This window comes from Camelus bactrianus, chromosome 3 (genome assembly GCF_048773025.1).
Source record: "Camelus bactrianus isolate YW-2024 breed Bactrian camel chromosome 3, ASM4877302v1, whole genome shotgun sequence".
NCBI classification, from domain to species: domain Eukaryota; kingdom Metazoa; phylum Chordata; class Mammalia; order Artiodactyla; family Camelidae; genus Camelus; species Camelus bactrianus.
Window position 1 is genome coordinate 108,280,287 of NC_133541.1, and position 11,679 is coordinate 108,291,965.

The following is an 11,679-nucleotide window of genomic DNA, read 5'->3' on the forward strand; positions in this document are numbered from 1 at the left end:
TGGTGGGAGATAAGTCTGGGATGTAGTGGGGCCTTGACTGCTAGGGTGAGGTGTTCCTGCTGGGTATGGTAAAAGGCCATGTCAATAACCTTTCGGGAGGAATCCAAACAAGGAAGGGATTGGTTAATATTGAAAAGGTAATCAGGGGAAGTATTACACAGGCTGTGGCATTTGAGTTGGGCCATGACGACTGGGTCAGGGATGTTTATGAGGAGAGGGGATTCTAGGAAATAGTGAGTAAAGATCAAATTCCAGGGGAAAAGGCCATCTGTAGGAGGAGCATGGGTGACTGTCTGTCTGTCTGCCTGTGTACCCTGTGGCTCTGCAGTTCCATTGCTAACTGGGCCTCTGTCCCTCCTGCAGCATTGGGCCGGAGCACCAGCCTCACCGAGAAGGATCTAAAAGAGGCCAAGGCGAGGAGCCAGCAGATCGCAGCCCAGCTGACCACCCCTCCCAGCTCCAACTCCCGCGGAGTCCAGCTCTTCAACAGGCGCCGGCAGAGGGTGAATGAGTTCACCTTGGAGAGCCACGGCCAGAGGGGACAGAAGCCCAGCCAGGAGTCCCTCCGAGTGACCCCTGCCAGCCCCACAGGCCATGCCCCAGGGCTCAGCCTGAGTGCCACCTCGGTCCCTAAGCCAGGCCCTCCGAGAAACCCCAACTGCCAGAGCTCTGATATAAGGGTCCCTGGTCACAGCATGGAAGGCTGCTCAGAGGAGGCCAGCTTGCTGCGGCACCTGGAGAAGATGGCCAGTGAGGAGGAAGAGGTACCACTGGTGGTTTATTTAAAGGAGAACGCTGCCCTGCTGACAGCCAATGGGCTCCACCTGTCCCAGAACCGAGAAGCCCAGGAGACCCCACCAACCCCACCAACCCCACCAACCCCGCCAACCCCGCCCCCGGAGGTCCACAGCCCAGCCACAGATGTCAACCAAAACCTCCCCTCATCCAGCACCACGCTCATCACTCCAGCTTCTAACAGCAACCACAACCTGCCAGCCACAGATATCAATCAGAACTTACCGGCAACTGTCACCCCGCAGAGCCTGCCACTTTCTAGTGTCCAACAGAATTCTTCAGAAGCACAACTCCCGCCTAATGGCACAGTGCCAGATTTCAAACCCAGCACCCTGTGTGCTGGTGGGCAGCCCCAGGAGCCAGCTGCAGAGGTGAGATCCAGCACCCTCGTAATTGATAAGGTATCAGCTCCACCTACCACCACCAGCGCCTTCTCCAGAGAAGTTACTCCCATCTCCAGCTCCGGGCCCCCAGCCCCAGATTTCATGTCCAGCTCCCTGCTCATCGATGTCCAGCTCGGCGCCCCAGTGGTGTCAGCAGAACAAGGGATGTCCGGGCAGGCAGCCACAACCATGCCCACCAAGCTGTACAGCGAGGTCCACCTCACGCTGGCCAAGCCCCCATCCGTGGTCAACAGGACAGCCAGGCCCTTTGGGATCCAGGCTTCAGGGAGCACCAGCCAGATGGAGCGGAGCCCCATGATAGAGAGACGACATCTTGGGGAGAAGGCCCTGGCTCCCCAGCACCCCAGCATGGCAGACCGGAGTCCTCAGCCACAGAGACATGTAATGTCCCACAGCCCCATGCTGGAGAGGAGGCCCATGGCACAGCGAAGCCCCGCCTTGGAGAGACGCCCCTTGGGAGCCTTCACCCCGCCCCCTACCTATGCTGAGACCTTGTCCACGGCCCCCCTGGCTTCCCGGGTTAGGTCTCCCCCCTCTTACTCTGCCCTGTACCCCTGCTCTGACCCCAAGCCTTCTCATCTAAAGGGCCAGGCGGTTCCTGCCAGCAAGACAGGCATTTTGGAGGAGTCAATGGCCCGCAGGGGCAGCCGGAAATCCATGTTCACCTTTGTGGAGAAGCCCAAGGTGACCCCGAATCCAGACCTGCTGGATCTGGTCCAGACAGCTGATGAGAAGAGGAGGCAGAGAGACCAGGGGGAGGCGGGCGTGGAGGAGGAGCCCTTCGCGCTGGGGGCCGAAGCCTCCAACTTCCAGCAGGAACCCACAGCCCGGGACAGGGCCAGCCCCGCGGGTGCCGAGGAGACTCTCCCCGAGTGGGCCTCGTGCCTCAAGTCGCCGCGCATCCAGGCCAAGCCGAAGCCCAAACCCAACCAGAACCTCTCCGAGGCCTCCGGGAAGGGGGCTGAGCTCTACGCCCGCCGCCAGTCCCGGATGGAGAAGTACGTCATCGAGTCTTCGGGCCACACGGAACTGGCTCGCTGCCCTTCACCCACTATGTCCCTGCCTTCATCCTGGAAGTACTCCACGAATGCGCCTGGTGGCTTCCGAGTGGCATCCCGAAGCCCAGCTCGGACCCCGCCTGCCTCCTTCTACCATGGCTACCTGCCTGAGAACGGGGTCCTGCGCCCAGAGCCCACCAAGCAGCCACCCTACCAGCTGCGGCCCTCGCTGTTCGTCCTCTCACCCATCAAGGAACCTGCCAAGGCCTCGCCTAGAGCTGCCTCGCCCAGAGCCGCCTCACCTGCCAAGCCGAGCTCCCTGGACCTGGCACCCAGCCTGCCCAAGGCGGCCTTCCCACCGTCTCCTGCCCTGCCTCGGCCCTCCCGCAACTCACCGGGCCTCTACACCTCCCCTGGCCAGGACGGCCTCCAGCCCACTACAGTGAGCCCTACCTACAGCAGTGATATCTCCCCCGTGTCTCCCTCCAGGGCCTGGTCTCCCCGAGCCAAGCAGGCCCCCAGGCCCTCCTTCTCCACCCGTAATGCCGGGATCGAGGCTCAGGTGTGGAAGCCTTCCTTCTGCTTCAAGTAACGGACCCCACGGGGATCCCGCTGCCTGTCAGGGCCCCCCTGTCAGTGGGCTGGATGGAGAGCTGATATGGCAGGAGGTGGCACAGGGCTGAGAGTCAGGAGTATGTGGACTCAGGGCTCAAGGGCTGATGCTGCCAGCGGCTAGCTTTGTGATCTTGGGCAGGCCACCTCTCCTCTCTGAGCTGCAGCTGCCCCTTCCCTACCACAAGGTGGCTGGACTCCATGTCTGAAGGATCTGAAGCCTGCTGCTGGGTGGGGAGGAGGGTCACTGAGAGAAAGCTCCCTTGGAAGGCCCTAACGAGGCTGGGGGACTTCCCTTGGCCTTTGTGAGCAGTAGGGATGCCAGCGTCTTGCTGGGTAAAGGCCTACAAGGGAACTAACAGGGGCTTCTGGAACAAACAGAGCCTGCCCGTGCCTGTGGAACCAGCCAGCCAAGGGCCTGCCTCCTCAGCCGCCCCGGTGGGCCTGCCCTCATTGTGGCCCCAGCTCTGGCATCTTTCTGCCTGTTGCTGGATTCTCACCTCCACAAGTCTATCTCTTCCACCTCTGCCTTCTGGACACTGTTTCTTTTCTGCTGCTTCAGAGACCTTTGCCTTGGCCTTCATATTTTCTTCTCTCCTGGGTTCTGCTGGATGAGGACTTAGCCCACCACTGCTGTCTGATGCTTTTCTTCCTGCCCCTCTGCTCAGCTGCCTCTGTGCCCTCTCCAAACATCTGGCTCCGCTTTCTAGACAGCTAATGCAGTTTATCCCAGACCTCAGTCCTGATTCCACCTGGCTTGCCCTCACTGTTCTGGGGTGTGGGAGGCCCCAGGGGATCCCTGAGAGAGAGCCCTGTAAAAGGATGTGCAGTGGTGGATGTACAGCTAGAAGAGAGCCGCTAGTGATGTATCCATTGGCTGTTTTGGCTTAACCTCAGCCAAGATCTGCACGACTGAAAGCAGCCATCTCCATGCAGTAGTAGAGGCCACAGGGGGAGAGGCGGGAGAGGCAGACTCTGGTCCCATCTCAGCCTCCCACTTGCTGTGTGACTTTGGCCAAGTCACTTTCCCTTTCTGGGCCTATTTTCTCAATGGGGGCCCTCCTAGCTGTGAGAATCTGTGAGAATGGAGAGGATAGGCTGGTGCTTTGGGAGAAAGGCCTTGTAAGTGGTAAGACAGCCCCCCTGGGAAGAGAGGGGAAGGAACGGTCCTAGTTGCTGTAGGACAGATGGGGAGAAGATGTCTGCAAGGGTATCCTGGGGAGGGTGTGGCTGGAATAAGCTGCTGCAGGAGGCCTGGGATCAGAAGTTTAGGTTGGGATGGCTCAGGCTCAGGACTGCCTGGAGACAACGGGAGCACAGCAAGGGCGGGGCGGGAGCACAGCAGCTAGGGACGGGACCTAGGAGACCTTATAGTTTTGAGGGAAAGGCTGGGACTTATGAGATCTAGATTCTAAAACATGGTCTCCATGTGTATCCTTGGGTCTCAGTTTCCCTATTCACGCTGTGAGGGTTTTGAGTCAGGTAGTCTGAGATCCTCACCACCTCTGAACCTTTGATGTGCTGCAGCCCCCTCCACCAAAACCAGGCTTTGTGGGGGGATGAGAGAATATAGACGCAAGAGGCAGAATTCAGATGGAAGCTTCCCAAGACCGGGGGCCGAGCACCACCCACTTTCCCTTTCCCAGCCCTATTTCTGGGCTCCCCGAGGAGGTGAGGGGTGGTGGAGGCAGTGCCCATGCTGGGCTGAGCCTGCAGTTTTCGTGAGCTCTCAGCTTGTCTCCATGGGAACAGGGGTGCCTTCCCAGTGAGTTCATTCTGCCCAGAACATGGGGGCATGCGTGGGGGAGTCATGAGTGAGCTCAGCTCCTTCATGCCAGGCCCCTCCCAGGACAGAGTGAAGCCCCTGTTCCGGACCCCTGCTCCCTTCGACCCCTGAGGGCCAGCAATGGAAGAGCCCACCCTTCATCCTGCAGCTCCTGCGGCCAGGCTAGCCAAGCTCTTCCCTCAACTTTGTTTTCTCTCCTGTTCTCAATACACTCTGCCTCAAATCTGTCTTGCTTCTTTCTTTCTTCTGCGTTCGCTGGCTGGTGGTCAGGGCCCTCTCCCTCCTCCCTGATTCTGGCCTGGGAAGTGGGGGGGGGGGGGCTGCTCAGTTACTGCGTGTGAGCCTGTGGTACATCTCCGCGTGCTGCCTGCATCTGCTGAGTGTCTGGATCTGCCAAGGGTACAGCTGTGTGCTGGCTTGGAAGTGAGGGCTGCCCTCTCTCCTCCCCGGGTCAGCACTGAGGAACCAAGATCCTGTGGAAATTGCATTCTTCTGTTTTCCTTCAAAGTTTAGCCAAAAAGTCTGTAGATCATGGGGAAAACCCATGCCCCTTAAGGCCCAGCTTTATTTTAATTCCTTAAGAGTAGAATTTAAGGGCCTTTAGCCAGAGCATATACTCTTTCCGGTTTCCTCAGGTCACTGCCCCCCCCCCCGCAACCCTCCACCCCTATTATCTAAATCTGGCCACTTTCCACAGTCATCACCACCTGGCTCCTGAAAACAGAGTTTCTGCCCCTGGTGGAGAGGAACAAACTGCCATCAAGAGTCAGAAAAATGGGTTCTAGTCCCAGATCTGCACCTGACTCCTTGTATGACCTTAGACAACCCCTTCCACCTCTGGGCCTCAGTTTCCCCTTCCATGCAATGGGAGGATTACAGAGGCTGTCTGGGAGCTAGCTCTCTGTGCATTCTGATAGTTCCTGTCTGACTGTGCTCTGCTCTTACCCTCACCCCACACACATGCCCTGCTTTGGGGCTGGGGCTGGGTTAAGTGGGTGCTCCTTTCTGAATTTTCACCCACGTGCATTTCCAAGGAGTTCTGGTGTGTACAGTGCATTAAGGTCGTTGACCGAAAGTGAATAGTTCTGATTCCCTGCAGCCTTTTGGTATTATGCACCCAGCCGCCAACACACACACACACACACACACACACACACACACACACACACACACACACACACACACACACACACACACACACACACACACACACGTCAGTACCCAGACATGGTGGATCTGATGAGGTCAGGCCCTGGCCCAGCTCCAAAGGATGAGGAGCTGCTCGCCACTGCCCCCACCATCCCAGCCTAGGGTTCTGAGAAGTAAATTCCTTCCACTTGCTGGCCGTAGCCTTCCCCTTGTGGCTACTAAAGGCAGAGACAGCCTTGAGAGATTTCAGACAGTTATCATAGCTCCTCCTGCCCCAGTCTGCTCTTCCACTGACTGAAAGCCCTGGTTCCTCTGCCTCAGTACTCGCTGATGGGCTTGGATCATAAACTCTTGGCTCCACTTCCCACAGACAGACTGACTGAAAGATCCCTGAGATGTCTCAGGGACAGCAGCTCCCAGTGTCTCTGGCTCATGTATGACAACTCTGACCCTGGGTGTAAAGGAGGGTAGAGCCCATGCTGAGCTTTAACTTTCCTACTTGATGATCGGGGCCTTGGATGTCCCCAGGAGATCCCTAACATTACCATCTCGTGAAAAATCTGTTCATACATTCACACCACATTCCTCTTTAGGTTAAAGGGCTCTGTTTCTGAGTGTTATCATCTAATAGCTGCTGCATTGTTTGGAGAAAACATATATTTTGTTGCTTCCTTTTGATTGGGAGAAATTAGAGTCTGATTGGATGAGACGGTTCTGATTGGACAACTGGCTTGGCTATGGCTGGTTACTGATTGGATGAGAGAATGGAGCTTATGAATGGTTCTATATTTTGATTGGGTAGGAGACACCGAATGGACTCTGAGGGATGACTGCTGGTGAATTTGGATTGAAGACTGAGTGAATCGGCTTAATGCTGGAATCTGATTGGCTGAACAATGAACAACTGGATGGTTTAGCAGATACATGCTGGGCATGGATCTCCAAGCCTTGTACTTTCAAGCCAGTCCAAGCTGTTTAAGCCTGGTGTCCCTGCCTATGAGCAGCAGATAGTCTCTCTCACACAAACACACATATCCCGGTGGGGCAGAACGCACCGGATAGTTATTTACACCTCTGAACTTCATTTTCATCATTGTAAAATGAGTGTGAGAATGCAGGCTACCTCACCAGGTTGCTGTGAGGAGCTAGTGAGAGAGTAAGGATGAGAATGAACTTTGTAGGCTGGAAAGTCCCTAAGGAGGTAGGACGTAGGAAAGGTAGTGTATAGCAGAACAGTGCTTTATAACCTCAAAGTTCACCAGCTTGGCCTCACCCAGTCCACACTCCTCACCTCATGCTGGCAAGAAGTCCACTGAGGGGGTTGTGCTGCCTAGGGAGGAACCACCCAGCATCCCTTTATGTTTCCATCTGTCAGTGGGAACTTCCTCCCTGTTCAAGGTATCCAAGGAACAATTAGGAGGTGACCATGGCAACCCAGCAGGGGATTGGGACTGAGAGGGCCTTTCCTCAAGTCCAACCTTAGTAATAATGACCAGTATTTTTGGTTTTAATTTTTTGAATAGATAACATAGCCATATAGTTCAAAACCTTAAACTTATTTTAAAAGTAATACCTTAACAGCTTTATTCCTACCCCTGTGGCTGTGTACCCTGCCCTGTTCACCCAATTTCCTAATAGGGAACCACTCTGGTTGCTTTCACATGTATCCTTCCAGTATGCCTTTCCCATAACTAACATCTGTTGCACCTTACTCTCTTCCAGGGAATCTTCTGATACAGTGATACTGTTTTACATGAGTTACCTCATTTACTCCTCACAACAGTCCTGTAGGGTATGTGCTGATGCTATACTCCCATTTCACAGAGGAGGAAACTAAAGCCCAGGGGCTTTGAGTTGCTTCTGTGGCTGAAGCAACTTGCCCAGGTTCATTTAGTAAGCAAAGTGGTTTATCTCCAAAGCGAGCGTTCTTAATCGCTAGTCAACCCCTCCCCATTAAGCACAGGGACAGGCGGCGTGGGCTGTTCCCAGCATCTGGGCTGAGAGTTGGGGCACCTGCGTTTTACTGCAGGCACTACCTGACTCTGGTCGCTGGCTTCTCGATTCTGCACAATGGACACAACAGACTAGGTCCCTTCTGAAAGCCCAGTATAGAGGAGCCCAGCACTAACGCCTGCCCCCACCCTCTCTGCTCTCTCCCCAGGACCGCCGGGAGAGCCTACCCACCTCCCCGCCCTGGACGCCAGGCACATCCCGGCCCCCCAGCAGCCTGGACGGCTGGGTGAGCCCGGGGCCGTGGGAGCCGGGCCGTGGGAGCAGCATGAGCAGCCCCCCGCCGCTGCCGCCACCGCCACCTCCCATGTCCCCCTCGTGGAGCGAGCGCTCAGTATCCCCGCTGCGACCTGAGACAGAGGCGCGGCCCCCCAGCCGCCAGCTGCAGGCGCTCCTGGCGCGAAACATCATCAATGCGGCCCGGCGCAAGAGCGCCTCCCCGCGGCCGGCGGGCGCCGAGAGCCTGCGCCCGTTCTCCCCGCCTAGGGCTCCGCCGCCACCGCCGCCACCGCCGCCGCCGCGCATGCGCTCGCCGCAGCCCGTCCGCCCCGGTTTGGCCGCGGTGCCCGGGGCCACATTCGCTCCCATCCCGCGGAGCCCACTGCCCACCGGGCCCTCGCTCTGCACCAGTCCCCAGAGCCCGCTGCCCGTGCCGCCCAAGCCATTCCCCTACCGCCGCTCGCCCACGGACTCCGACGTGTCCCTTGATTCCGAGGACTCCGGGGCTAAGTCGCCCGGCATCCTCGGCTACAACATCTGTCCCCGCGGGTGGAATGGCAGCCTGAGGCTCAAGCGTGGCAGCCTCCCCACCGAGGCCTCCTGCACCACCTAAAGCCGTCCCTGCCCCCACCGCATCCCTGCCTAGGGAGGGCCAGGGGGAAAGAAGAATCAGGACTTGCAAGATCCCAGCACCGCATCCCCCAGGGGTCTGGCCTCTTTGATAAACCCAGAGATAAGGGGTCAGAGGATGAAAGCTCTGGGCTTGGGGTTAGGGTAGTGATCCAAGCTTGAGTTCTAGCCCTTGCTCAAGTCACTTGGGAAAGACCCTTCCTCTACTGCCCCTCAGCTTTCCCATCTGTTTAATGGAGCTTTGGCCAAGGCAATCTCCAAAGGCCTAAATTCCCCCTTCCATCAATACACGCACATGAATGCCTTGGAAGGGGTAGGGTGTTGTACATATGGACCCCCAGACTTGCTGCATTGAAAGATTCTATATCCCTCCCTCCCTGCCCTGCTCCTGTCTCTGGAGTCTGGCAAATGAGGGGTGTGTTCAGAAGATCCTATGCCTAAATTCCCTGTCCAGGCCCTGGCTTGACCATCCGCCTCCCTGGCACCAAGTCCTAGGCAAGAGCAGCTGTTTTCCATCCCTTCCCAGACAAGCTCTATTTTTACCATGGTGACCTTTAGAGAGGGTCTCCCGGGCCAGCTCAAGGTGCCCTGCTGTCCTCTCTGGGGAAAAGAGGCGGGAAGATTCCTCTTCTCAGATCCCTCTCACGCTTTTCTACACCCCAGCTCAGACTGCCCCGGGCATCTTATCTGCAGCCAGAGAAGAAAGCTGTAAGGCGACGATTTCCCCCTTATCCAGGACTTGGGCCTCCAGGAATTCTATAGGGTCCTCCAACCCATCTATCTCTTCTGGACACTTTCACGCCAGGCTTGGCTCAAAGTTTAGCTAGGGAGAGAAGAGTTAATGTGGAGCTAAATGCTACCCTCTGGCTTTACCCGATGTTCCTGAGTTTGAGGTTGCCCATTTGGAAGCAGGAAGGCAAGAGTTCCTGGTTATGGGAGGTATGCAAGCAGTGGCCAGGATGCATAGAGGAGATTCTAGTAGGGAATGGATTGGCTCAGATGACCTCTGAGGGCTCTTCCCATCCTGAAATGCAATCCATGGTATTAGGAAGTGAGGTAGAGTAGTGCTAGAGGACTGGCTGGGCAGACGAGCTTGCGTGGGTGAGCTGGCCTGTGTTTCTGGTTCCTTAGGAAGTAGCCCACTCTTCAGTTGCAGGCTCCAGCATCCATATCCTGCCCAGATGAGTGGGCACTGTTATGCCTCATCTGTTTCCCATCTAGCCTAGCCAGTGCCTGGTGCCCAGTGACCTTGGGGAGGCTGGATGCAGCCCCTGGCCTGTCCCTTAAGCCATAGTGACTCTGACTCCAATCCCCAGGAGGGATGCAGGTAGGCATGTGCCTCAGTCCTACAGTTCCCAGAGTTGGCTGGTGGTGCCCTCTAGAGGTTCAGAATATCAGCTTCAGGATACTAAGTGTCGGGGTGGGGGTGGGGGGCTGGAATTGGCTGACGATCAAAGGTTTGTTTATAGGTGAAAGGATACCAGGATGTTGCCAAAGGTGAGGGACAGAGTGTGATTTGAGGTTAGGGGTAGACTTACCCACACACCAGGGTGATAGCAAACCTGGAACCCCTAAGGGAGGCTAGGGCAAGCTGAGGTCACGATGGGAGAGACTCAGGGATGGGGTGGGTGGATGTTTTGGAATAAAGGGCTGATCCCGGAGGATTCCTAGGGCCTTAAGATTGGGAACACAGGCCCTGTTGGTAAGAAGATAAGAGAGTGCTCCAGCTTGGTCAATGATGAGTGATCACATTTACTGAAGTCTCCACTTGCTTTAGGGACCCTTGTAGCATGGGAGGCTGGGGCTAACGGCTTCTTTCAGAGAAAAGATACTATCAGGCCACTAGTTGAAACAGTGGCATAGAAAATCCACTTATACCTGCATTTTCCCCAAAACGCCAACAGGAGGCAGCCTTGGGAAGCTGAAGTTCTATCTGGCTGTTCTCCATCACTGCCTTTCTCCTCCAGTCCTTTCCTCTAATCCACTAGAGACTGCCTGTGCCCTGCCTCTTGCCTCCTGTAGAATTCAGCTCTGGCCTTTAATAAATGCTTCCTGCGTCCTTCTGCCTCCCGTGTCATTTCAGCTATGTCTAAAGCCCTGCCCCTTTCCCCAACCATGGAAGAGTCCATGGGACGCTGGGTGGCTGGGAGCTTGGGAAGTAGCAATCATGAGGAGAGATGGGGAACAACGAAAACACCCGGGCCATAGAAGTCCCTGGGTTGAAGTTCTGGTCCAGTCATCTACTAGCTGGGTGACCCTGGGTAAACCCACTCCTCCGGGCCTCAGCTTTCCTATCTGTGTAATGAATGAGCTGGGCGGCATGATGTCTCAAGGTGGTATTTCCCAGGCCTTGACCCCAGGGCACTGTCCCTGAAGTGGCCAGGTCCAAGCTGCATCAGGGCCCAGTGCTCTGGGGCTGCTTCCTGACGGCAGGTGGGGGTTTCAGGCAGGAAAAGGAGCCCCTGTGGGAGGTAATGTCAGAGTCCAGGCAACTCTGATGAGCTCAGAACCCAGACCATCAGGAGTGGCCTCTTCCTGATGGGGGTGTCCTTTGCCCAGAGAAGGGGATTGTGGCCCCACTCCCCATGAGGGCAAGGCTGTCCCAGGGACATCCCTCACCTTCCCCTCTGAAAGCTCAGGCCCAGCAGAGGCTGGGCAAAGGACTTTGAGGAAGCTGAGTTCAGGTGGTCCACAACAGAGTCCAGGCTTCTTAAGATGATGTCAGAAATACGCCCTTGCATGGTCTGTCTGGCACACAGGTACAGCCGCCGCCCTGGACCCAACACGTCCCTGCTGGTCCCACCCTTACCCGGGAGTGGTTAGTATACCTCTGACCCAATCTTTATCTTCAGCAGACATCTCTCCTGAGTACAGTATCCTCCTACCTACTGGTGATGCTGGTGCCCAGGCACCTCAAACCAAGTTCATCCCGCACTGAACTCAGCATCTGCCCCCACCCTAGTATGCCTCCCCAAACCCCCACTGTTATTTTCCTTTGTCATCCAAGCCAGAAATGGGAGTGGCCCTTTCCTCACCTCCCACATCCTGTCTCTCCCCCAAATACCTCTCGAGCCTC

At 56.4% G+C, this 11,679-nt stretch overlaps 1 protein-coding gene across 9 annotated transcripts in view; it reads left to right on the forward strand.

Moving 5' to 3' along the window:
* Positions 1 to 10,662, forward strand: part of LOC105074301 (N-deacetylase and N-sulfotransferase 1) — a 153,042-nt gene extending 142,380 nt beyond the window's left edge. For all 9 annotated transcript variants that reach the window (XM_074360930.1, XM_074360932.1, XM_074360928.1 and 6 more), the window contains 2 exons: positions 364 to 2,759; positions 7,906 to 10,662. In XM_074360930.1, the coding sequence (XP_074217031.1) occupies positions 364 to 2,759; positions 7,906 to 8,586 (3,077 nt within the window). In that variant the 3' untranslated portion in view covers positions 8,587 to 10,662. The remainder of the gene's footprint in view (positions 1 to 363; positions 2,760 to 7,905) is intronic.
* The last annotated feature ends 1,017 nt before the right edge of the window (positions 10,663 to 11,679 follow it).